Genomic DNA, 27,930 nt, shown 5'->3' on the forward strand with positions numbered 1-27,930 from the left:
TGTGAGAGCCACAACACGTCTTGGGCTACTGTGTTGCTTTATCTTCTGCTTCCTCAGCCAGCCCAGAATACCTAAGGTAATAAAAGAATAAAATAAAATTGTTTTATGACTCCCATGCATCTCTGCACTAAAGTTTTGTGCAGACTAATAAAACTTCATCTCTCCTCACACTAGAAAGCATCAGAAAATTCCCTTTAAATGGCTCTTGGAGCATCACTTTAAATTACAGTTATGGGCCATATTAAAAGCTCAAAAGGTAAATAATGCTTGTCTCCTCTCTACTTAGATAGAGAACTATAGTGTGAATTTCAGTTGCAGGGGCACTTGCAGGATTAACATTTGTAGGTTTGCAGAAGAATTGCTCTGGTTCTTGCCTGTGTGCCAGATTTGGATGCAGTGAGGTCAAACCCAGATTTGCCTTGTTTCATTTGCATAATGTAACATTGACACTTCCCAGCTTCCCTCCCATTCTCTGTTCCCCAAAAGTATTCTAATACTTGGAATTTGTAAACACAGGATTTTGGATTCCATATGCATCTGGAACTGATAAACTGTTGGTATTACAGAGATGTAACCCTTTATACCTCTAACCTAGGAATGCTGTAGAGAGAACCCACAGACGCATCTGATGTAGATGCAGGCAGATTCTAAACACCTAAAACCAAAATGAAAAAGTTGTTGTTGAATGAGTGAGAGATTTTAATTAAAAACTATGTACCCTAGGGGGCAGGAGGGGGGAATAAAAACTGTAGACTCTGTATGGCAATAAATGCAGCCATAATATTTTTGAGCCAGTAACTGAAGAGGTGTGAGTCAAATAAAGCCTGTCAGATGGCATTAGTGGGAGAGAGAACCTTTTGGAAGTGACACGATAGTGAAGGCAAAAAAAGCCACCAAGCAAAAACCTCATCCCTAACAGAATCTTGGATTAGTTGAGGTTCAGTGAATGGCTTTGTTAAAAACACAAGAAAAGAATTTAAATAGAGAAGGCCTGATAAGGTGCAGGGCATCAGAGATCTGTTTCCATAGTGACAATGTTCAAACAGAGGCCCAGAGGGACATGAATACCATTGCAGATGAACTCCATAGAAGACATCCATCTGCTAGTGGGGATACTCCTGTTGATTGTCTGAGGTTTTTCCCTGTTGGTTAGATTTGGGGTAAAGGTGGTGAGGGGAAAACAAGGCTTAGACAAACTATTGACCTGACAGACTACTGCTTCCTTCCATCTCCTGATTGCTGCATGCCCTCTCCACATTTTTACTTTTGTAAATTTACTGTCATACTTTTAAAAATTGCATTCAAGTGTTTAGAGAAAAGGAATAGGCACCTCCACCCCTACTTGCCTACTGAAGCAAACACCACTTTACACCAGTGTGGGATTAAAGTATGCGTGTTCCATTATGTTTTTGTTTATTCTCCTTTGATAAATAGGTGCACTAATCTAAGTGAGCTGTTGTGAGGGTAGCATGGTGCATTCCATGTTTTGAGTCTCCCACTGTCCTGATCATCCTGTACCCACTGGGAAATTCACTAAGCATCAGTATCACCTTGTTTTCCTAATTGATGTGTTTCCCTTTGAAAAGGAAGGTCAGGCTCTGGTTAGAAAAGAACTGTTTCATGTAACCAATATTGTGCTGTTCAAGTTCTTCCTTCAGTTTTTCTTCTTAAAATTGCTATTCTGTGTATTTTTTTTAGTTAAGCATACTCTGCAAATAAGCACAAATGCCCTAAGCTATAGCTGTATAGAACAAATTTTAAGATTAAAAGCATACCAGTCATGTCTGTCTAAACCATGACACATTTTCTTGAAAAACCTATCTTTGACGAAAACTGCAGAAATTCTTGGACTTGAACTTTTTTTAGTATGGGCTGAATAAACAATGTAGCAAAAGAAATATATGTAGAAAAATGGTAGGAAAAACGTTTTGTTCATTGCATAAAAAACTGAGGCAGTACGGAAGTGCTGATTTTTATGAGAATGGCCAGGTTAAGACAAATCTCACTCAGACATGACCAGCTTGATACTTTGGATGGATCAGCTCATGCTTATCATTACCATAACTATTCTTAAAGTGTTTGAGACCATATGGAGTCACTGGAGTTGCATCTAGTCTGGATCTTGTCATTAACCTGTTTTCATCCAAGAACACAAATAGATTGAATTGGGAATGTTGTGCACTCTTGGCCTTAAGAGTTAGGGAGAATTACCTAGGGAGGAGTTTTGGCTTTAATGAGGTAAAAGAATTAAATTTTTCCCCAAAATTAGTTGACCCAAAATTTTACCTTTAGTTGACCCAAAATTTTACCTTTTAAAGTAACCTTGAATGCATATTGCAAAATACTAACTTTATGTATGTTGATTCAATAGCTGCTTTATGAAGACATCCCAAAGGTACTCAGAAGCAGAGGGAAGAAAAGCAAATAACAGTGAAAGTGCAGTGTCTTGGCATGAACACACTAACTTTACACATACTATTCTAGTTAGACTGTGTTTGTTTTGGTTAAAGAAACAGGCTAGTACAAACGTCCTTAATGGCATATGGCAGTGAATATATAACTTAAACTATGATGATGACATTAAACTTGGAAAAGAATTCATTAAATATGGATATTTTTGCAGGAAATAATTATGTTTTGTAATGAAATCCATTTTTACATATTCCATGGGGTATTTTTCCTCTCAATCATAGCCCTTCTGAGTTCCAACAGAGCAGATAATACTCATTAAATTCTTCCCCTTTTCCACTCCTACATTAAGGGGAGAAAGAAGTTTACATTTCCTGGGAGGAATTGAGGGCTGTGAACCACAGCCACCAGGGCAAAAGTTATTTCTCTTCAAATAGCATGGAATAAAGTGTCACTTTTAACTAAACTCTACTTTTAATTAAATATATTATTTTACTCTGTGCTATTGTATTTAATTTAAAATTCTGTAAATTAGTGGGAAAATGAAAATTTAACTCTTTAATTTCACTATTTTCTTTTCAAAGAGATTTCATTGCTAAGTGTATACTACTCTAGTGATGGAGAGATGAAGGTTTCATATTTAGTCTTGCTAATGAGCTGTCAGTCAAATCACAGCCTACAATTACTTGAAGGAGAACTACAACTGTGGAACACCCAAGCTTTTCTCAGTAGTAGCAGATGCAAAAATGAGGGGCAGTGTCCACTGCAGGTTGCAGCTTGAGTGGTTCCTATAAAAACTTACAAGTGTAGTGCAACTGTGAAATTTGTTGCCCAGAAATGTGGCACCTCTGTTGATGGTAGTTCTGCTTCAAGCAAGATTTTGGGTTAGGGATGTGTAGAGATCCTTTCCAGCTAACATTTACTGGGACTCGGCCATTATGTTAGCTGCTTATTTGTTTTCCTTCTTTCATCCTCATCCCTGAGTAAGGGAAAGACCTTTTACAGCATCTCACAAAACTGGTGAACTTTTTTCACCAGTTCATTGAGTCAGAATGGTTTGAGTGGGAAGGTCCCTTAAAAGTCATCTTATTCCAAACCCCCTGCCAGGGCCAGAGACACCTTCAACAGGACCAGGTTGCTTAAAACTCCAGGTATCAGTTTATAAGTGTGGAAAGCTCATTTATTGGAATGTTTCTGAGGCTGTCTCTACCATCTCAGTTCTGCACTATTTTGGATCTCAGCAAGTAATGGCATATTTTGATAATATTTTCATATTTGGTTTTTTTTTCTGATGTGACAAACAATCTTTCTGTTAATGGAAATTATATTGTCCTACCTCTCTTATTCACATCAACAAAGAATTTCAGGATTCAACCTAGAATATATTATTAAGACACCATGTAGAGAGGGACCTTTGAAAAGCTGCATCTTGGAAAAAAAAGGAAGATATTTAAACTCCAGATTCTGGTCCTTTTGAATGTAATGTGGTTTTATTTTCAGTCCTAATCCAGATCCCTCTGTTCTTGGGTGAATGCTAGTGTTATTAAAAAGGGAAGGGTAAGAATATGAGAACAGGGGGTAGGGGGACAGGAAGGAGGAGGTGAATGTTGCCCATGGTAACTGCTGGTACTTAAAGTGTGGATCCAAGACTGAAGGACTGAAGATCAGAAACGTGTTTGTGTTGCTTTATAAGCACTAACAACAGACACAGCTCCTGGGCTAAGGAGTTTGCACTTAGCAACATATAGGTGCCATCCTTTTAGAAGTAAAAAATGAGGAGCTCTGTCCTGGGAAGATGAAGTACCTTAACAAAGGTCACCGTAGTTACCCCTTTTCACAGAAACTGATAGTGGCACAAGTCATGTATTCTGAGTCCAGGGCATTACTGCCAAGTCATGCTTTTCTTTCCCTAATGATTTCCAACAGTCTGGTCAACAAAACAGAGAGCTGGTTACCAGGGAGCCGGCAGAGCCCTTGCCTGTGCGATGGAGCGAGTGCGTGTGTGGATTTGCTGCATAGGATAGAACCATAGTGCTGCCCTCCAAGAGCCTCTAGAAGTATTTTTCTCTCATTTGCTCTCCAGGCAAGCAGCATTCCACCTGCGGATTTGCTACCTTAGAAGTTTCCTGAGCCAGTTGCTGTTTTGGAACCTGCTGTTGCATGTGCAGAACCCGGAAGCTCTCAGTGGGTGAGAAAAACCAATCTTTTCCAAGAACCCTTTGAAGTATATTGGGTTTTTAGGGGTGGATTAGAGCTGGTCAATCTCTCTGAGTTAACACTGAAGAACTAAGGAATTAGAAGCTTTCTTCTACTTCCAAAGGAATTTTGCTTGTTCTGGTTATTCAAAATGAGAAAATTATTGAAAGTCCTATTGCAAGAGAGAAAAATCCTAAGAGGCAGTGAGTGATCTTGCAAAGCAAGTGTCCCACTGTAAAACCTGGCAGCAGTGGGGTTTTTTTCCTTTGTGTGGGATTTATATTTATGTTCTCCCCTCTTGTCTGTAGTCACCCTTTTAAGTAATATGGAAAATGTTGGTGCCAAAAAAAGCTAGATGAAATATTGATATATGTGGGAATTGCTTAGAACAGAGGCAAATTAGAATACAGATGGTTTTCATCTTTTCTGCTAACTTGGGAGGTGTGTGTGTGAAGCATTGAGGCTACTGGTTTATATCCATATATCATGCTTTTGGAGAAGGGGGAAAACAAGAGTGCTAAGAGTGAGAATCGAGCACACAACTTTTCTTGAGGCTTCTCTTCATTACAGATGCACTTACAAGAAATGGAGGGAATGTTTTTGGCAGCTTTTTGTCCCTCTATATGTCAAATACCTCTGAATGCTAGGGAATGATATGAGGCTAGTTTATGGTATGTTTTATTCCCAAACCAACTTTGAAAGACTTTATGGATATGGAATGAATGTTTGCCTACATGTACAGCACTGCCGAGATGTGGTGCTGAGAATTGTGTCTGGATTAATTCTAGACAGATTATCAGAAAGTATTCTAGTAATAAATACAACTAGGAATTTGAGAATCTGCATGCAATATGTTAATGAAGCATGTAATTTAAATTCTTATGTAGAGCAAGGGGGTTTGGCAATCCTGTGGATAGTTCTTTCAAACTGTCAGTTCCGGATGGCCAAATAACAAAGTTCAGAATAAATCAGAAACCATTATTCTGGTATTTTCATAACGTGTATCCTCAGCTCTGACTATAACTCAGGCTTGCTAGAACTGAGGATGCAGAGATGTGCAGAAGCCCCCTAGGTATGGAATGGCAGCCATAGGACCAGAGGGTAAACTAGGACTCTCCAGTTTGAGAAAAAAATCTTGGTTGGAAGCCAAGGGTTTCATAAAACTAGAAATTATGTGGAGAGAGTAAACAAGGAATAATCAGACATTGTTTAATTTGAATGAAGAAGTCAATAAAACTCAGACACCGAGCTTAAAACAAATAATCTTATATTTTTAATTTTTTTTTCTTTTAATACAAGGCATGTGGAACCCACTACAATAAAATGTCAAGAAGGCCAAGCTGGGTTCAGAAAGAGGTTAAATTAATAGAGGTTAAACTCAAGGACTATGAAACGTGATGGTCTGACTTCTTAAGTCCATAAACTGCTGACTGCCAAAAGCCAGAAGGGTGTATTTGGGAAAGAATTGCTGTAAGCTTACTCTGGCTTTGTGTTCTTTCCCAAGGCAAATGCTACTGATGGTCACTAGAGATATGATATGCATAAGAATGAGACATTGGGGCATTTTTGTGGCTTGCTGTCCAACGTCTCTGGCTGTCTGACATAATTTACAGACATGATAGTTTTGTAATGTTGCACTTAATGATCAAACTACATCCTATAATTTATTCTCTACTCCTTTCCTGTACATCAAGGCTCCCAGAACTCTCCTCTCTGTCAGAACTTCATCCAGGAATTTCTTAGTTACCCATTCAGTGTGGCTCTATCTATTTAATCAGAGTAATTTCTTCATGAGATGCTGATCCCAATTCTGTTTTAGTTCTTCTGTAGCATCTATACATTCACTTCCGTTTCACTTGCTGTTGCTTTAATCATCTTGGAAGCCTTTTCCATTTCTGTTTATTGAAGTTATTTACTGTTGTTATCCAGGTGCTTTAGCTATTGCTTCCCTAATTGGGACCCGTGCTTCTCTCCAGCTAACCTTTCTGATTGTCAGTTTGGGTTCTAAATACTCCTCTGGAATAATGGGTGGGGGGAATTTCCTGCTTTTGTCATGGAAGGGATGGAAGTGTGCTGCTCTGGTTCATGTTTGTGAATTTGAAGGAAGTGATACTGTAAGCTGTTAGTTCTGTAAGTCTCCCTTGGCTTGTGACAGACAATTGTATTTCACATGGGCAAAATGCCTTTGAAATATGGCTGTTCTGGAGTTTGCTTGATTAAATCTGTAACTGCCATGGGTGAATTCCAGATCAATGCCAGTGTCCCATTAGTGCTCTGTGAGCCAGTGTGGTGAAGCTGCAGGGCTGTGCAGGTTTGTTAACCCCTGCATTGCTGTGCTCAGAGAGTGTATTTTTTTTGCTACTGTCCCAGACTGGGAGTGGGAACTTGGAAGTTTCCCACTGCTGTCAATAGGAAACCAGCAAGGACTTAGGAATGAGAATTACTTTGCTTTCTGGGATCTGGCCCACTGCCTATTTTTGTGGCTTGTGTCATAGTCCAGCTTTCACACTCCTCTGAGGGTGCAGAGGTGACAGCTTTCCTCGCTGGCCATGCACATTAAAATACAGCTCACATGTGGTGTAAATGTATGCAACCATAAGCAAGCCGTTAGGGAGCAGAGAAAATGTTTGTGCCCTCCTAAGAAGGCTGTCTTGTTGTAAAATGCTGTCCTGATGAAAACTGTAGGTAAACACAGGACTTGTAAACTAGTGAGACAGACTTCCTCTTTAAAAGAACTGGGTAAAATTTGGGGTCTGGACAGATACCACAGCTATACTCTATTTTCTGTGAGTACATTTCTAGCTTTGGGAGTTGTGAAGAGATGTTTGAAAGAGAACAATTGCAGCAGCCACCTGAGTTGGCAGGCAGCCTGAAACAAGAAGCCTTGAGGTGCTGAATTCCTCTCATTCATTCAATGGATGGCTAATTCCAGTGGCATTGATACAGCTTTAACGGTGAGCATTAACTGTTTTATTGTGCATCACAGCAGCTAGAAAAATAGAAGTGTGTGTAATGAGGATGAGAAACATTCTGTTGTGCACTCCTAGGGTGAACTAAACTTCGGCTTCTGACTGTGCAGCCCAGTCTGCTCAATCAAACATTAGCTAGTGATGAGCAGCAGCAAACAGTGGGAAGTATGAAGTGAGTAAGAAATAGGAGAAAAAGACCTTTGTCATAACATTTCATTTTTGCCTCTGGACGTCTCATGCTCACCAAATTATTTGCCATCCTTGGCAAGCACAAAGGTTTTGTCTACTTATTGGATTTGGGGTTGTTATGTGTCTGGTCTGCTGGAGAGAAGGCATACCCTTCCTACCTGGTAAAGAGAAATTTGAGTTAAGGATGTGTTTGTGGTATTTTGTTACTAACAAAAGTAAAGAATAATTTCTATACCTCATTTGGAGTAGAACTTTAATTTGAGAGGGACACTGCTGTTGCTGTGTAACTCGACTCAGGAGTTATTTGTGTTCACATTAAAAATGGCTTTGTGCTTTGCATCAAGTTTATTAAAATAAACCATTAACGAAGTTAAGGAAATAATATAAAATTATTTTAAAATTATTAATTAGTTAATAAAGTTTATTAAAATAAGCTATTCTGAGAGGCTGAGATGCATCTACAAATCTCCTTTCTCTTTCTCTGTGTCAACCATGTCTTAATTCCTCTAATTACAGAATGATACTGATATTTTTTGATTTGCTGTTATGTTAAAGGATTTCAGCGTCTAAGTTTGAGGAAGAGACTGATAGTTTCAAAGTTCTTAAGTCTGGAATGAGGTCAAATGATATAAAAGTGGAAGAGGGAAGTAGTAAAGCTTTACAAGGCATTCAGAGTAGTTACTTCATCTATGAAGAAGAGCTCTCAGATTAACATGCTGGTCAATCCTGCAGGAGCAAGGATAGACAGACATTGGAAACTGTCAAAAACGTGGGAATGTTAATTCAAATATTTATAAGTGGTTATAGCAAAATTCTCTTTAGCTTGCCCTTTCTCCCTCCCTTCTTTTACCAAAGCAGATTCTCCTTGTCCAAATCTGTCTGGACATTAAGGACATGGTAGATTTTTTTCAAGGACACCTGAAAGCTCAAAGAGCATATCTGGCCCAGAATACATCTGCTGGACAACATGAATTCTAGTCAGTGGGCCTTCAACAGGACTCCAGTTATCCCAGGAAGTTTGAATCACTCCTGGGTTCATTATCCGGGGTGCCTGCTGCCAAGCACTGGCCTTCTGGACAATTCTAAACGTTTTTCCAACCCAAGAGGTCTGTTAACACAAATTCTACCTTTTGGTTACAAACTCAAACCCACAGTGAAACCAGGCAGTGCAGCTTTCTTGTGCACATGTAAAACTATGTCAAGATCACTTTAAAAACTGCCTAGTTTCACACTCTACCTTGAGTCATTCTTTTCTCCTGGGGTATCACATATACTTTCCAAATAAAAGGGCCAAATGCTGTGAAACTTTTTGGAAACGTTTAAAATTTTTGACCTGTTCCATGTTCCACTTGTTCTTGTTTTTCTTAGACTTTCTACAATTGATAATTCCCTTCAGTCTGTTCCATGTTCTTCTAATCAATCCCTGCCTAGATCTTTTTCCATTTGGCTGTTCTTGCAGACTTCTGATCTTGTTGCCACATTTTCATGACTTGTGTTATAAATGTTTTTAAAGGGTGGCCAGTATTTCCCAAACTTTCCATATTCCAGTGTCTGAACTGCCCATCCCCATAAGCTGATGCAGTGTCTGCTACTGCCCTAACAGATCCTTCTGATCTTGCAGAGCTAAATCTGTGCATCCCACCTCAGAGATGGCTTGCACTTCAGGGCTGGGTGTAACAAGTAATATGTAAAACTACAATACCTGGAAAGCAGTTTGGGACAGAAAGGGCACATGAATGTGTCAGATATTAATGCTAGTGTTCCTGGAGGCCTCACTGTCCCCAGTAAAACAGGTCCATATATTGGCTTTGTTTCTCTGTGGCTGAATTCAGCCAAGAGCATTCCTATCCAACTTCTTAAGTGGCTTGAAAACATTAAAATGAATTGCTTTAAACACTAATAAGTAATTTCTATTACTGAGAAGGGCGTATTCATGCCAGCATGGTACTGGTGCTGAAAGTGGATTACATTAGCCTTTTGTTTGAAATCAGTTGAGTTTACAACTCCACTTCAAAGCCTTTAGAGTTTTAAAATAGAGCCAGCAGAAACTGTTTAACAAGTCAATGCTGCCCTGTGATTTTCATTGTTCTAGCTTTAGTTGTGAGAGGGAAAGACTTCATTTTCCTCTACTTTCACTTCACCCAGGGAGTGTGGTGCAGTACAATAAGCAGCCCATTCAGCTTTGCCTCACCACTGTGTGCTCGGCTTTACCTAGGCACAGATGCCGCCCTTCACATGGCTCTGCTACTCCTCCTGCACAGTTTGAGTGTGTTCTCACTTTAAAGATTGATTTATTATTAGGTTGCACTGTCCCTTTTGGATTGTTGCACTTTTCAAAACTTCAGTTATGATGAAGAATCCCTTAAAGAGAGTTCATGGAAGAGGAGAGCCCCATAGACTTCATACATTAACTTCTTATTTATTTTGTATAAAGGGCAGCATATTCTTTCAGTGATCTGGGGAAAACAAGAGCAAGGATTTAAAGCGTGGATTATCATCCACATCCCTAAAATTCCAAATTCATAGATTTTTTCAGACATTGTGTGTGTTCTTGTGAATCTAACAAACCAGGAAGCTATATTTAAACATCAAATACTTCTGAGGTGGGGAAGCATTTTCTTTAAGACAAGGGCTTCTCTTTAACCTTCATACAATGAAGAGGCTTCTGTCAATATAAATAGACAGAAGAAGGAGCAGAGAGGGAGAGGGTGAGTACCAGTGTTTCACCAAATGTTTGTCTTTGCTTTCTCATTTGTGACTTCAGCAGTGAGAAAGCTGAAGCAAGGTATATTTTACCCTAGTGAAAGGCTACATCAGTCTTGGTCTGCTTTTTGAACCTTCCTTGATCTGTGTTGTTTCAGCTGAGGAGAAAACATTCTGTATTTCTCAAGGTCCACTGATTTGGAAGAAGTTGAGATGAAACATAAAGGCTGTTGAAATAAAAATCATAACTGATTATAATTTGTTTATATAGGACTGAGTATAATTTGTAGTTTGAGGAGAAAGTATAGGGACTGGGTTATGCAGTCTATCAAAAATGTGTTAGGTAATGAGGAGTAGCATGTGCTTTTGAAATTGAGCCTGAGGTATGTTGAACATGGGGATATTACTTTTGTTCCATAGAAGGAGCCCCAGACAGTTCTGGATTCTCCTCAGTTCTCCCTTGAGCACAGGAGAAAGGGGAGACACAGACTCTTACTACTAAAAGACCTTTTGAATACATTGAGATGCTTCCCATCTCTGAAGTCATGAGAAGACTGAGGTACACAGGTGGCCTGTGTATGATTCCAGTAGGGTCTGAAGTAGTCTTCCACAAATTCTGAACACCTGTGCACTCCTGGATCCCCATTCCTTTGGGGTAAGTTAAGGCTAGTTTTGTACTTTCTATCTTTGGTTAGAAATTACCTCCTTCACACTATCCTGAATGAAATACTTTAGCTCTGACTGTTGTCTAAAACAGTTTTACCAGAGAAGTTCTTACTCACTCCACCCCATTAACATCCTGTCTTCTTCAGAGGAAGAAAAAGAGACCTTGGTTGCCATGTTCTTACACGTGGTTTCTGTGGCACCTAACACAGACATGTAACAGCTCTGCCTCACTGCCAGGAAGGTAGAAGAAAATAGAAGCAAAGTTAGAGTGGTCTGGCAGCACAAAGTGCTGAAGTTCTGAACAGCCCCGTTGCATTTGCTGCTCAGGGCTTCCTTGTTCATACAGCAAATGCACAAAATACTAGTGATGGAGACAAACAGGACCTCCATGTGTGTGGACATTGTAGATTATGGATAAAGCAGTGTCTCTCTTTGTAACTGTTGTTTCTATAAAGCTTGCATACAAATCTGTTTCATCATTATTTCATAGTGCTAGCGAAGTCAAGGGGGTTTAAATACCAGGTGAGTAAAGGAGGACTTGGAATTTTTACTCTGTTCTAGGGTGTGTATAATTGATTATAAGACTGAAGATTCAGTCTTATAATCTTAAGATTCCTGATCAAAGGATATTTATTTTTGCTTTTTCCTGAAGGCTTGTGCAAGGGAGCAAGGGGAGGTGGGGGGGGGGTGGAGTGGGGTATGTAATAAACCCAGGCCTCGTGCTTAGATCTTAGAAAAACATGCTAATATCACAAAATGGCTTTCAATGAACAATAACTGATGTTTACAGATAGTTTCTTCTGTTGGAATACAATTTGCATTCTAACACAAGCTCTTCATTATAATCACTGGCTTCCCTGTGCTGGTACAGAAAACACATCAGTGCCTTATGCTGCCAAGGACTGTGGTTTTTCAGAAGGAAGAAAAAGGCTTAATGCTATTTGTTCAACCCAGCCAGAGATCTACTGTTTATAATCTGAAATATCATAAAATGTGTTTTCAATTACCTCGTGCATATTTTTAAAGAATTAAATTTCCATCAAAGGATTTTGTGAGCTGTTTGATCTCACTGTGTCCAAAGAGGCCAATCTAACTGGAGATAGTTTTGTCTGAGCACATGCAGCACAATTGTAACAAATGTGCCCTTTGAGTGTCTGTGACTTTAAGAGAAATCAGTTTATTAGTGAGAGAAGAGAATGGTGGGGGTTCAATTTCCAGTGTTAGCTGTAAAATAAAGACTGGGTGTGCAAAGGGACTATGATTCTTTGTGTTATATGGCTGACTTGAGCTTTTGTTTTCTTCTATGTTAATCTGGATATAGTATTGCATTTTCCAGACATCTCTAAGTGTGAGATACAGCCCTAACCTACTGTGAGAGAAACAAAAATTGAACAAAAATGTAGCATTTTTGTTGTACTGAAAAAAAGACTGCTTGTGATGCCACTGCACTTAGCTCTGTAAAATAACACAGATACTTTTCACTGAATAAACTACAAATAAAAAGAAGAAAAAGTGAAAAACTATATAGATTTATATAGAAATAGTGTTAGCTATTCAATTCCCTACTAGCTGATTGTTCTGCCTGCTAAACCAAACTTGCTTTTTCAATGTCAGACGTTAAACAGTGTAATGATGGAATTCAGATTTCTGCTGCTCTTGCATGGAAACTGCATTCCCTAAACCAGGAAAGCAGGGCAGAATATTGGGAGCCCACAGTTTTGCTTTCTGTGCTGATGCATCTTATGCAAAGAAACACCTGGAAAAATTAGCTTAGGTCTCAAGAGTGATAATTAGTCCAGTGGATTAAGATGTTCTTGTTGCTATTTTAGCTTTGAACTGGCCTGGATATGTCTGTAGAATACTGTACTGCCCTGATGAGGCTTATGTGAGGTGTAAGAACACCTTTCCTGTGCTGGTAAAGTAGCTGGTATATCTCTTTTATCAATGCTGCTATTTAGAAATAATTCACCCAGTCAAGCTGTGTGCCACAGCTTTTGATCTCCTTTTCCACCATCCTTTATTTCTGGGGAAGCCTGACATGAAATCAGAATTTTTCCTACACATCTTGTTTCTTCTTGCCATGTACTGGTCATCTTAAATCCAAGTATTGCTTGGGCTCCACTGAAGACTGAGTAGCTCTTGATATTGCTCTTCTTATGTACCAATTTTTAATCCTCTTAGAAAGCTGTATCTATCTCCATTTAAGTAATTAATGAAAATACTTACTACAGCAAGTTAAACTGAAATTAGGCTGAGAGAACTTAATTATATATGTGTGGTGGCTTTTTATCCACCTTGCTGGCATTGTAATTGTTCCTTAGGATATACATGTGATAACACAAATAGATGTCAGGCACAAAACAAGCAGTAGTAGGTAAAGCTTTGAAAAGACAAAGAGCCTTTCTTTGCAGGTGTCATTCATACTGAGAGGAAAGAGAGAGCCAGACACTCTGTACAGCAGTAGCAGGGCTGTACCTAAACAGAAAGGGTCTTATTTTTCCAAGGTTTCCAACTAGTGATAATAGAGGCAATAATGAGATACAGGACTGCTTTCCATCTTACTCTGCCAATTCAGCTCTAGTAGAGATGCCAAATAACTTTCCATTTAGGACTTTTGCTGTAGAAAACAGCTTTAGCAAAATCCTTTCTCCTTTTTCTCAGTGAAAATAGTCTTTCCCATTTTGTGGTATCTGCTACCTGTCTGACTGTCAGCAGATGAAGCAATGGAAGTTTTGTATGAATGATGTGTGGAAAATCCCTAACTCATTTACTTGCTTTTTCTTAGTATTTCTGGAAGAGAAAACAGCGACATCTCTAGGGATGGTTTTTCTATCAACTGTGCCTTCACTAATGGGATTAGCAGGCTAAAGGCTCCAAATAAATCCATCATTGGCATCAGTTGCATCAGAGGTGATGTTTATCTATTAATACATCAGTAAAAACCCAGCATTTGTTTCAAAAAAGTCACTGGAAATGGATCAAATTCAATACTTATTTTATCCACACTGTGTTTCAAATCAGCATTTCAATACAACAAATACAAACCCATTGCTGCCTCCTGACCTTTGTGTCTCCTGAAATCTTATGGGAAATTCCCTCCTTTCAGAACCCTGACTGCAGCACACCATGTTCTGATTCTAGATGAGTGCTGAATTCCAAGGACTTATGGACAGAATATGTGCCTCAGTGGGGCAGAGAATTGTTGGGGTTTTTTTTTCCTTCTTTCTTTTTTTATATTTTATTTTTAACCAATAATGTAAGAAGTGCATATGTGCTATTCTGAATCTTACTGCAAGACAGACTCATGTCTGGTAACAGCCACTTATTAGATTATGTATAGGGGAGTGGAATGTGGTGATATAAAATGGGATGTTACATATGAGAAAGCAGTTTTGGAAATGTTTTGGGGAAATATTTTGGAGAAATTGCTTGATAAATAAGAAAATATGGTTTGGTTTTGTGATGCTGTAGGTAGGAGATCTGATTTGCCCTAATGGACATGTAGGGAAGTGAAGGAAAAGTGAAGGAGAGCAGAGGTGGGGATGTTAGTTTTGTAACACAATAGAGATAATTATACACTTAGCATATCCACTTCTGGTAGCTGCAATTTACAGAGGCTGGTCTTGGAAATGATTCAGGAAAGAGAAAAGAATGATGCATTGTCTGGAATAATGCTGTGAAGACAGAGACTAAAGCTCAGTCCTTTTAATGTTCAAAAATATTAAGAATATGACTGTGATTATAATTGTACCTACCTGGACAGACAGTTACTGATGATAGAATTAGACCCAGAGGCTGGAAACAAAAGGAGATTTCAATTTTCAGTAGAACTGAGATGCCAAAATATTCAACAACCTTAAAAAATAATATGTCTGTAGAGACATCTTAGGATGACTGAAATGTATGACTAGATATGTAATGGAAAAACTGGGGTAGCCAGCCAGCCTTAGAACACAGGGCAAGGACAAAGCTTCCATGCTTTAATCCTACTTCTGCAATTTTGGAGAATGTACTTTGATCAAAATGTTGTGAGGACAAGTGTGTGTGTCTGCCCAGGACATGCTCAAGTGTCAGATTGGTGTAGAAGCAGCAAGGAAAACTTGGAGAAGTGTTAGTTTGCTGTGCAAAACAAAGAAACTTATGGAAAACTCAAGTTTCAAAGGGTGATTTAGGTTATTTTGCCCACTGTAATGGTGACCTTTAGAAACAATCATAGTAATTTGACTGAAGAGAGCCACAAAAAGCAGCTGGGTAGTATTACTGTAGGTGTGTCAAGCCACAGGAAGGACTCCTGTCTCCTTCTGTCAGGGCTGGAGGAAAACTGGCAATCTTTTAAAATGCCTCACTCCTCAGCTCATACTCAAATTGAAACACAAAAGAGGAATAAACTGTCTTTATCCTCAGTCTGGCTGAGTTGTCAGCTACTGATAATGAAAATATGTATGGTGTAGAGAATAACTTATTTTTTAGAAGAAATTTGAAATTGTTTAAAGAGAGCTGCCACTATATCAGTTACTGGTAAACCTAAATAAGATCTAATTATGAATGTGTAGATCTGAGTTTGACATAAAAAGCTGAAACGCAATCAGGTATTAGTAAGAAAAGTTACCAACAGTAACAGCCCAGTATTTCTACCACTGAGTGAAAAATTGTCCTGTGCTAGTGCTTTTCATGTGAATACATTCTTTTTTTTCGAGTAATCTCAAAAGATTAATGAGACTGTTTATGCCAAAATCAACAAATCACCCTGGGTGAAAGCTGTAAACATTGTCTTATTTGTTTTGGTTAGAAAAAGCCTTGGTCTCACTCAGACTCACAGATATTGAATAGTGTGGTGACTGGCACAGTGGAGAAGCATTTAGGCTTACAGATTGCAGTGAGGAATAGATGTGGAAGAAGGATGCATTGCAGCTCTTGGGTAGTTTAGGGAAGAGATCATCTTAAGAGAGTTGGCAAATTCTCTTCTATGGATGTTCTCAGTTTCTGCTCCTCACTCTTCTTGTGGACTTTCTGTATGTCTCTTGGAAATACCCAGAGGCAAGGAGTAGTACAGCATGTTTTCAAACTAAATTGGCTTTTTTGCTAGATACCTCTCAGAGTAAACGTATTTGGAGTTACTCAAAATCTTATGAGGACCAGGAGGGGTTCAGGTTTGTTTCTGTACTAGCAGCAGCATGTACTTTTGCCAGATTAATTAACATCTTTGATTAATTGAAATCCCAATTAAAGGGAACTTCACTACATTTTGTGTGATTGTTCTTTCCTTCCCAGTCTGGTCTCCCTCCAAATACCCCTTCAGTGCAATAAAAAAAAAGAATGAAGACTCCCTTTAAGAGACAACTTTGGGGGAACTATAACTCTTCAAAAACTGATGCAAGTCATTGTAATCCTTCCATTTCCCTCTCATGAATGTTGGTTTCTCAAGTGGATTTAGAAATCCCCAAAGAATTTCAGATAAACAGGATTATATTATGTATATGATCACATACTCAGTGAGTGAAAGGAGAAGCAAGGAACTATTACAAGCATTAAACATGAAAAACATGAAAATTCTAGATGAAAAGATTTTTGGAAATTAGAGTCACCAGCTTTAAAACTACCGGAATGTCTGATGTTCTTTTCCTTCCTTTTATGATTAAAAATGGAATATGGTGTAGCCTTCTTCTCGTTGAAGATATATCAGTGATTGCATTTTCATTGACTATTTTCCACTCTTCATGGGTGCCTGGACTTCTAAATAACATCTATATAAAACTCTTGATGGCAGAAGCTCCATTCCTGTAAATCGTTAATTCTCTGCATTTTGGATCTTGAATCATTTAAAGGTCTATGAATTAAGCTTGTGATGAGTTTCCAGTTTTGCTATTATTGGGTGATGTCATTGCAGGCATAAAGAAAGAATGTGAATAGAGATGGAGCAGCCGAAGTTCACAAGAGCAGAAGATGTTAATTATTTTTTGTTTGATTAGAGTTTCATTTCAGAGAAGTAAGTAAATTTTTTCCAGCTTTAAGGACATTAGGTTTTTATTTAGGGATTTTTTTTCCCCAAATTTTGACACTAGTGAGAGGTCAGGAGGTGACAAAAACTGGTCATAGGCAGGTATTGCTTCCATTTTCTCTTCTTGCTCATGCTGTAATAATTTCATTGCAGAGCCAGTCTCTTGATCCGCGTATGATAAAACACAGATATTGTGAACCTCCATCAACTGTAAAATTCTGATTTCTTTTTAGTTTCATCTGTCTGGTTTGCATTGCAGGGATAAATATGCATTTTCAACAAGAAACAAAATAGCAATTGTACTGAGTAAAGGCAAGTCAAGATAGCTCCTGGAATTCAGAAAGAACTCAGTAGTTCAAGTTACAGATCTCCTTTTCTGTTCCCACTGAGTAAAAACATAGGATGTGCCAAGAACAGGCAATATCTGACCTGCAAAGGAGGTGCTTTGGTGCTCAGCTGTCAACAGTGGCTTAATTGTGTCCTTTTTTTGTGCATGTTTTTTTCCCTCTTATTTTTATCTTTATTCCTGACATGTGGGTGTTTATCAGTTCCCTGTTGTCTCATGTGCACAGTCCCTCATTAGGAGAGGAAGGTTAAAGGTGTAGCCTGATGCCACAGCAAGGTGCCAGCACTGCCTGCTGCCAGAAGACTTTGAGTCTTCAATAAAGAAAAGACACCAGTTTCCAGAAAGTTAATTCACTACCCTTATTAGAATAAAGTTCACCTGGCTGTTTTTAGCGTGTTGTTAGAAGTTCTTTTTTTCTTTTGGTATCCTTTCCCAGTGAATAAGATTTTTCCTGTACTTACTCTGTAGCAGCTGATATGCATCCCTAACTAGGGTCTCTAAAGGGATCAATCCAATTTAGAAAACTGGCTTGAGCCTGGAAGTTAAACCATTTGTTCAGATGGAAAATTAATATCATGAAGCTGATTTTAATTGTTTTCCTTTAAAACACTGGAAGACATTCTTATGTGCTGCCTTTCCTTTGATTTGTGCTAGTAAAGTCTGTAAAATAAATTATAATGTGTGTATATATATATATATATATATATAGCTTTAATACTTATGACTTGGCTCAGCTGAAGAGAAGCTCCACTATGCACTATGCCATGGGTAATTCTCAGTGGTATCAGAATGAAAAAACACACTACAGAAAACAAATGATAGTAGAAGTTGCACTAGTGGGAAAACTGTTGTGAGAAATACGAATCTGCCCCTCATTTTAAATTTCTTACTCAGTTTCCCTTAGAGAAAAGTTTGGGTTTTTAAGCAAATTTCTCTCTGATACTACATGTGTAGTAGTGTAAACAAGTTGTCTGTTTTCTTTATAGATGAGTAAGTTTGTCTTTAAAGTATTTTGGAAACACTAGAATCTTCTTCTGGTTAAATAATTTTTGATTGTTGAGTCTCTGGTGTAATGGTAAGCATATGGCCAAAATTATGATGTCCTTTGTTGCTAGAAAACATGTTTCCTTCTTAAACATAACTTATAAAGTGACCAGTGAGAGTAGAAAATGAAATGGAAAGAGACAAAAGGTAAACCCAAATAAAGGATTCTGTAAACAATTTGGGTTGTAGAGTTCAAGTTAACAGATGTCTTTCTGCAAAAGGCATTTTGAGGGTGTATTTTTCCTAATGCTTTAACTAACAACAGATTTGCCTGATTATTTATTATATTTATTTGTAAACAATGCAAACCAGTGTCACCCTGTGGATGAACTGAATAACTTGAAGCAGATGTCTCACTTAGCCGTGTTTATGTGCCTGGATTTCAGTGGATGTCTGATCCTGAGCCCAGACCTGTCAGCGGTGCCCCATTCCATGTTCCAATGATGTTTCTCGTGCCCTGTAGCTTTAGAACCAATCACTGCCATTAAAACATTTACTTTCCTCAATATTTGCATAACTCAAATAAAAAGTACAGCACTTCTCGTCAGATGCCAATAATATTACATTCAAAGGCTTCACAGGACCATCCTTCTTCTGCCTGAAAATTGTACCAAGATATTTTTTTATCCTCGTTCCATGATCATTATTTCATTTCCATTTTGACCTAGGTCTGCAAACTGTCTCTTACTTACGTAAGCAGACCCACTAAATTACAAAAGACCTTTATGTATATGCAAGGTTACAAATCTTGCAACAAAGTCCTTAAGGAAAGGAGCTGCCACGAACTAGGACTAGGAATTAGGGACAAATGGCTGGTATTTTCAACCTGCTACATTCTATATGGTTTGCATTTATCTGTTTTGTGTACTAAGCATTAACAATACAAATCTCCCACTGATTCTTTTTTTCTTCCAAGATGTAAAATTTTTTTTAAAAACTCTTCAGCAGTTTATAGCTAAAAGGCAGCTTAGCCATCTCCAAAGAATGGGGAAAGAAATAACTTTGCAACAGCACAGATAGCCTGAAAATACTAGAAAGCTGTAAGCAGACATTTGTCTCTTTTTCACTATTCACCTTTTTTTACCTGAAGCTACAGGTCTTTGTGAGGAGCTTGTTTTTAGTTTATTCTGAACACTGAAAGGGCTACCTTTTTGGAGCAGTAACAGACATCTATAGACATCTATTAGTTATTTAAGTGATGTGTAAGTTTTTTTTGCCTGTAACAGATCACTTAAGGCTGTGGTGATTTGGATCTCCCATGCAGAAGTCACAGCAGCTCTGCATAAGGGGGGTTAAAACATAGGCAACACTTCAGTCAAAAGAAAGTAGTAGTTAAAATACACATAGCATAGGGAAATCTGGCAAAAGGAAAGCCCACAAAAATCCTTTTCTACTCTCTGGGAGATTTATAAGGTACCACAGGATCTTCCCAAAGTAAATTTAAACTATTTTAAAAATGTAGCAAGATATCAAGAAAGTTATCACTAACAGTGTTTTAAATGTATGGCAGGGAGATAAAGAACTTAAACATTTAAGAACAAAGTCCAAATTCTCTGGTCCTGGAAAACAATTGCTATTTTAAAAACAGAACAAGGAGATTTGGGGAAGAGAGTTTCATCAACTACTCTTCCAATAATGTCCAGTTCCTATGAGAATACTTCCACTTTCCTGGATGGATGTGTTGTACAGAAGAACGAAATACTGTAACTGATGAAGCTTGCCAAAAAGCATGATCAATATTCTGTTAAATCAGGAGAATGTTCTCATTCATTTCAACAGAACTTGAATGGAAACTATCAACCTTACTTTAATTTGAGGCAGGTTTGCCTCACCAAGTATGAACTTGTTCATTACGTGTCAGGTTTTGACCACTTGTTTTAAACTTGAAGCCCTTGTCAATACTGGGTCTGTTGTTTCACAGAGCTAAGACCTGGCATATAATAAGAAAAATTCATATATTGGCCTTCAGCTGTCTTGCTACAAGAATGTAGAGAACAATTCAGGCTCTCATTATATTTCATGATTGGTTTGATTCAAAAGAGGAACCATGATAATCTTGGTGTTTTTTTCATTTTTAAACAGCTAATATTTCTAGTTTAGTTCATTATTTCTTCTGGATACTGCAAAATACATGTGCTAGATCTGGGAATGCTTTTTTAATTAGCTTAAACCAAGATTTTCTCTCCTGTGGCAAGTGCTGTTGATAAAATTAACACTTGATTATTCCATAGGCCTGTCTCTGCTCTCCTTAAAGACTGATCTGATAATTTTCAGTAACTACAATTGTGTTTTGGTGCTTGTTTCCCATCTCTTCAAAGATGTGCTTTATCACACTAGCAGTGCTTTATATAGAAAGTTTCTGTCATGGTTTGGTGTGACACGGTTTAAGAGAAAATTAACTCTATCCCAGTCAAAACCAGGGCAGTACCCAAGCTTATAAATCAAAAGGTAGAGGTACATTTGGCACCTTTTCATAGCAGCATCTTTAAGATTGTTAGTGCATGACAATTCAGTGTGGCTTTAGTTCTTGTCTCCCCTTGATGTGAGAAGAGATAGCCCTGCTGCTCTCCTGGCATCTGTTTGGGTCCTGGCTGCCCCAAGGCAACAGAATATTGCTGTGTTGATACTCCCATTATTCCCTTCTTGCTTCCCAGTCTCTTTGATCATTGGATCCACATGGTTGATTGCAAGTGGAATTAATATCACTTTAAGCCTCCAGGCTCCTTCAATTCAGCATGTCTCGTCCTTCATATGTATTCAATATTAAAGCCTCCTATTGAACTGAAAACAAACACGGTGCATTTGTCTGCTTAATTCATTTTACAAGCCTCTAAGATTCTTTGCTGCTGTGTCCCAGATAACATACACCAAAAAAAAAATCTAGGAGAAGGCTGGCTTCACTTGTATGTGGCTTTGTGTGGCACAGCAGAAAAGCAGCTGCTTGCTCAAATGGATCAGTAGGTTTTAAGCTGAAACTATTATTGTGACTGGAGCAGCAAGTATCTCTGCAGCTTTACCTATTCAGACTCAGCATGGATCTGTTTTATCCTGTTTCTACTTGATGTGGTTTTGCATTAAGCTTGGGTTTCAAATTCAGAGAAAAGCCAATACTCGAAGGAAAAACTTGTTGTGATTATGGATGGCAATGATAATTGAAACTTTTGCCAGCTTCAGGAAACTGGCCTAAGTTTCAGACTTACAAGGAACTACTTCAGATTAGGCAGTTGTGTTCTTTATTTGAGTTTTCTTCTAAGGATTTCCAATTGTGATATCAAAAACCTATAAAGGTTGGTTAACTTCTTATTTTCTTCCAGATGTCTCTTCATACACAGCATAAATAAATCTGTCTTTTCTAGCACAAGAGCAACTACCTTCTTGTAATAAGTGGTTAATAATTGCTTTGGGTATCTCACAGAGTTAGATAATTGTGCTGGTAAAAAATTGTTCTTGTCTGTTAAATACACAAACCAATCCTTAATTTGAGTTCTGCTACATCCTGTTATTTGTTCTTGCTGACATTCCCCATCAGAAACTTAAAAATAGAAAATAGGGCAGTAGGAAGTCTTTTTGGTAGCTGTCCTGAGTGGAATTGTCCAATTTTTTTGCCCTCTGACTTCTCAAAAGAGAATTAATTTTCTTATGTGTTCATGATTTTCTGTGTGTTAAAAATACTGATGCTTTGCTGGACATACCTTGTAGCATCTTTGGAATCCTAGGAAAGCTGTTCTCTTTGTCATCTGTGGGGTGAATCTTTCAGATGTTTGCTGTAGAACCACATATAAGCAACAATGCTGGGAATCAAGTTCAGAAGTCCGGAAGTTTGGGTTCCCAATCCTCACTTCAAGTTACTAGATTTTGTGTAGGATTTGCCAGGGTTACTCTGTTTCAAAGTTATCTATTAAAGCAATACAGGGATGCTTTGAAATATCTCCCCTATTTGAAAGCAGGACCATCTATTTGATCTAAAGTAGAAAATGCTCACCACCTGCCTCTGGTCTCAGATAACTGAATCATTCCAAATATGAGGCTGCTGCCTCAGAGGCAGAAATTGTCCATTGTCCTGTATACCTCACCAGGCAGATTCCTGGAGGCTGGTTTTTCCTGTCAGATAAGAAACAGAATAAATACTACAGAGTCATGGGGATTGTAGATCTCTCATAACTGTAGTTCTTTAGTTCAAGATTAATGGGTTTACACTGAGCTGCCAAAACCTTTACAGAAAGATGTGCTACCAGATCCCTGCCTGGTGTAAGCTGGCTCACTTCTGTGGCCCTGTGAAAATAGGCTGATTTAAACCAACTTAAATCCTAGGTCCAAAATTTAAAGCATTCCTTTCCCTTATGAAAACATAATAGTAATCTCAAAAGCATTATTTTTCCTCAAAGGTTGCACTCCATGATCTTGGAAGTCTTTTCAAACCTTAATGATTCTATGTTGGAGAAGGGCTCCATGGTCCCTGGAAAAAGTAGCAAAGTGGTTGTGCTTACAGGAAAAGTAGGAACAGTGTTTGAGAAATAGGAGAAATCTTCCTGTGTTGTGTTTTGCAATGTTACATAGCAGGAATTCCCCTGCAGACCTCTAACCTGCTATGCAAAAACGTCTCTGTGCTTTTCCTGCCACCTTAGCTTCCTGTGCTAGGGATCTTAGAGGTACTTCCTGGAGGTTTAGAATTTGCTGATACTTGCCAAGACAACGCTGTGGTGATTTGGAGTTCTTTAGTGATGCTATAACTAGTCTGTATATTCATACAGTCTTTTGAAAACTATTTCTCTTTTATTTATTCCTCTGACTTCACAGTTGGATTCCTCAGAACCTGATGTTTTTTAAAGAAACCCCACTTCATTCTGATGCCTTTAAATGTAGTTTAGTCCTTTTTTTTTTTTTTAAGTTCGAAACAAATGAGTGTTTAAGTATTTTAATTCTCTTAATTAGATTTTCAACAATAAGTTATTTTGCGTGCGGTTTTGGGGACATCTTTTGAATCTGAAGCCAATATATTCCATGATCAGCAGATTTGGATATGTATCATGAGGTGCAAATATTCCAGGAATTTCCTCAGCAAGACCAATGAACTTTCTGTTTTTGTACCTTTGCATCTTTGCAGTTTTCAGTGAAATAAGTTCTGCTCCCTATTTACAGGGTCTGGATAGAAATTGTCTGTACAATTGTCTTTTCCTGGAAAAACACTGTTTTACTTATTTCCATGAGAGACCAAAATTTCCTTCTGTAACAGGCCAAACCACCTTTTGCTAGAATTGTGTCTGTGCTGTATCCAAGGGTACACTGGGAAAAGCAATTTTCTATCCTTCTCTCTTACCTTCTTATTACATTGTGATATTTTTTGTCTAAAGGAGGATTGTAAGTGAACTCAGAGCTTTCATTTTATTTTGACACTTTCTGTAACAATTTCATAGGGTAAACTTCTGGTATGACATGATACAGGTTTTATTGATATTTTCTCAACCCTCCTCTCCAACATTTATAAAATCCTTTGATATTTTTGATCTCATCAATACTAATCAAGGATAATTTTCCCATTTCCTTTCTTTCCAAATTAATTAAGGACCTCTTGTTCATGGACACCTGGAACTGAGGTCTTCTGCTGCATTTCAAATTGATAAATGAATCCCTGAGGCACATCTGGTTTGGAGCTTCTTTGCAGAGTTTAAAAGTGCACCCAGCTCCAAACTGGTTTTCAGAGCCTGTGGAGCTCTGTACAGAGCTCACAGAAGTCTCCTGGCAAGTGCATGTAAATGTAGAGCTTGCCTTGGACCTGGCTCCCTTTTCAGGTCTCACTGGAGGCACTGACAGTCTTTCTGACCAGCAGAATTGAAGTGAGACAACCTTACTCTGCCTGTTGCTCACCTCTGCTGTATCACTTGTGGAATAAAACATTTAGCCAAGGACAAAACACAGAATCCAGCCAGGTTCTGCCCTTTGTCCTCATGGCTGAAATTGGCTGTCAGAATAAATTTATCAGAGAGAGGTCAAATTTTAATCTCAAGGCTTTAATATGCTCATCTGCTAAGAAGTGTAAATACCTCAGTATTGCAGTGGGACCTCATTTAAGGGGAGTCGAGGGGTGATTTTCTTAATCTGTCATTCAAGAAAAGAATCTCTTAAGGGAACTACATGCAAAGTGAACTGGAAAAAAAGGATGGAGAGAACCCAATCAATTTTTGTATAAGCAAGAAATATACCACAGAGGTAATGGGATGTGAAGCATCAGCAGCATTTTAAAAACTAGCTTTTTCCATATGTTCTTTTTTTTTTTTTTTGAATCTTCTTTAATGTTGTATCTTAAAAAGAAAAAAAAAGTGAAGAATGCATTTCTCTGTTTCTAATATCAACATTGCACATTTTTACTCACATCTGTGTAAACACTTGGATAATTGGTGTCTTTCTGACCTGCTTACTTTCAGTATTGGCATGCAGAGCAGTTGTTGGGATCTCATATAAAGGAGAATTGCCCAAAACTGGCAAGTAGACAGACTGACTGAGGCACTTGGGTAGGGAGAAATGTAAAACACTTTGCAAACAACACAGCCTGAGAAATGGGGAGGAGAGAGTTGTGGAGAATGACTCTTCAACAACCAACTTTGTGTATGAAGTTATCTAAAGGAGTTTGTATGAACCTCACTCATTCTTGGATCATCTGTTTGTTCTTATGTGGGGGAGAGGAGGGGGAAAAAAAATAATGTCCTGAAGTTTCTTTGGTCAAAACTGTGGTATTAAAAAATTGAGCCATCACTACTCTGAGCCATACTGGCAGTGTATCTGAATATTGCTTGTTCTGTGGCAGCCTTCATCATAATTTTTTTCTTATTTTTTCTCTGCCTGTGTGACCATAATCCTGCCCCTCCCTGGCAACTTTTTGTGTCTTCTGAGTTGTCTCTCATCTCCTGTTGATTTTTCTCCTTCTTAGTCTCTTCTTTCCTTTGTTTTTAATCTCAATTATTACTTTTCTTCTCTGTTCCATAATTTCTCTGCCTGGCAGTGTAATCACCTCCTGCCTTTCCCTGCCTTTGAGGGGAGCTGAGCCAGTTACTTGTTAGACAAGCTGATGTGACTTATGGGATCGAGTCTCTGTAGATCTTCACAAAATCATCATAGTGCCATGTCTGGTTGAACTGGGGCCTTTTGGAAAGGGTTAGGAAAACATGAAGGACTTGATGTGAAGATTTCATTATTCCTACCAATTTTTCCTTGTTGATAGAGTTAATATTGATATGCTCATTGAATAGATACAGTATGTAAAGAGGGGTAAGGACTGGATGGGGGTCCAAATTTCATGAGAAGAGCCATCCTAATGAAGCTCCAAGGAGAAGAAGGAAAACAGGCTCTTTCTCTCAACTGGAAGCAGGGCAGTCAGGACAGACTTCAGACAGTCCAACCATATTCTTCTGTCCATACAAGTCCCGTGGAAATGTGAAGAGACTCCAAACCACTCATTCACATTTTAATTTTTTTTTTTATTATGCACTTTTAAGCTGTTGCCTTCAAGAATACCCATTGTGTGCTTTTATAGAACATAGCTGAAGAAATGTGATGTGATCTAAGTAACTTACTGTAGTTCTCCACTTTAGAAATCCAGTAAAAAGTATGTAAAAGAACTTTTATACGGAGTGTGGTGTTTGAACATAACAGGGCAGTTTATGTTTGAAAGTGGAAACGTCATTAAAGGCATTAATATCTCTGCCTGCATGTCCCACTCCGTAGTCTCAAATGAAAGCTGTTTCCACTTGTTATGAGAAATGGACATTTGGTTGAGATTTGAAAACTGATGCTTAAATAAGATTAAACAAGATTCCTTCTAAGCTCTGCATTGTTAATGATTTATATATTGTTATTGTTGACATTTTCATAGGCTGATTTTTTTCACCTTATAGCAGTTATTTCTTTTCAGATTTATAGTGTTCTCTGCAGAGTAAGAGTTGTCTTACTGGCCCATATCCAGCACGTGAAAGTTCCATATTGTAGTTCAAATTTAACGTCAACTGTTAGATGAATCACAGAGTCATGGGCTTGGAAGAGACTTGAGAAGGCCATCCAGTTTCCCCTATATCCAAGGCTTAATCCACTCTATGTGTCAGTCTTGACAGACATTTGTATGACTGCCAGCATTGAAGACTCCACAGACTCCTGGAGCAATCTCTTCCAGGAGTTCTTAAATTCTTAATTATTAAACTTTTTCCCATGTCTGAATTGTCCATGGTACAATTAAAAGCTTATGACTTCACACATATTTCCTATGTACATTGAGAATAAATTTGTCTTCATTTTCTTTGCAGCAAGTTTTTAATTATTTGAAAATAGTTACCACCTTAACTTCACCTAGCAGGGCCCTTATGGGGAATTATTCAGTTTAAGAATTTGTAAAAATGCTGCCATTTTTGTTCATTTTTTTCTGAAGTCTGGTTTAAGCTTGCAATGCAGCAGGTGGCACTGGATGTGAAACTGTGAGGAGACAGATGACTTCCATGTTAGAAGTTGCTCTTGTTTGGTTACATCATTGCTAAAATCTGGACAGAAGAGGTAAAATTAAAAAAAAAAACCCCAGTTTGAAGGATGCATGTAGGGGTTCATATTTTATCATCAGAAGAGCGCTTAATTTTCTTAATCTCTGTTACAGCTCTCTTGGAATGACGCTCTTAAAAGTTTCACTTCCATCTGTCTATGAATACAAATGGAAAGAAGGTCACAGGAAGATGTCCTGTGTCATGTGGGAAATGTGGGTGTTGTGGACCAACCATTCTATTTGATAGATACTGAATTATCTTGAAGTTTTCCCTGTTGAAAAATTTGGGAACTATCATTTTATAGCCCCATCTCACACCAAGGTTATAATTTTTGTGCAAGGTGGTGTTTGTTTTACAGTGCCAAATACATTGTTAAGGATTGATGTATACCCAGTGGCTGTTGGAGTATGCTGGTTTGCGTGCATTAAAAACCCCTTCTCTTTCCAGAAGAAATAAACTTGCAGGAGAGCTTAGGCTCTGGGTTTTCTGCTGACACTTAATGGGACTTCATAGAGTAGGAGAAAGCTCAGAGTTTGGCCTTGTGCAGAGTATCTCAGCGTGGAGGACCGGTGGCTCTTTAAAATGAAGAACTAATTCCTTTAGTATTAAGTATTTGCAATATAATTTGAAACTTAGTGGTGTTTATCCATGGAACCATCTATCTCTGGCTGAATTTAACAGGTTTCTTTCCAATGTTACCCCAGGGTTCACACACCTCAGCCAGTAAAGTACATGTGTTCATTTTCCCAAATGGTTTAGAACTTGGCAGAATTAGGTCTGTCTTTGTTTTTTTGAGTTCTGGACATATTTGAAACTAAAGGATAAAGCAAAATTTAGAGGCTAAATATTCTGTGGTTTATGAACCACTAATCTTCCATGACTCACCTTTCA

The 27,930-nt window shown here is 38.2% G+C and overlaps 1 protein-coding gene across 4 annotated transcripts in view; it reads left to right on the forward strand.

Annotated features, from left to right (window-relative positions):
• MYLK (myosin light chain kinase) overlaps positions 1–27,930 on the forward strand; it is a 195,598-nt gene that overhangs the window by 18,234 nt on the left and 149,434 nt on the right. The window contains exons 2-3 of one of the 4 annotated variants that reach the window (XM_085584907.1): positions 4,493–4,597; positions 10,887–11,121. The exons of 1 other annotated variant lie outside the window; for it this stretch is intronic. Coding sequence is in view for 1 of the 3 variants with exons in the window: in XM_021526064.3 (XP_021381739.3) it covers positions 4,570–4,597 (28 nt within the window). In the remaining 2 variants the exon portion in view is untranslated. The remainder of the gene's footprint in view (positions 1–4,492; positions 4,598–10,886; positions 11,122–27,930) is intronic. 2 more of the 4 variants (XM_085584908.1, XM_021526064.3) reach the window with 2 other exon arrangements.

This window comes from Lonchura striata, chromosome 7 (assembly GCF_050655825.1).
Source record: "Lonchura striata isolate lonStrDom1 chromosome 7, ASM5065582v1, whole genome shotgun sequence".
NCBI lineage: Eukaryota > Metazoa > Chordata > Aves > Passeriformes > Estrildidae > Lonchura > Lonchura striata.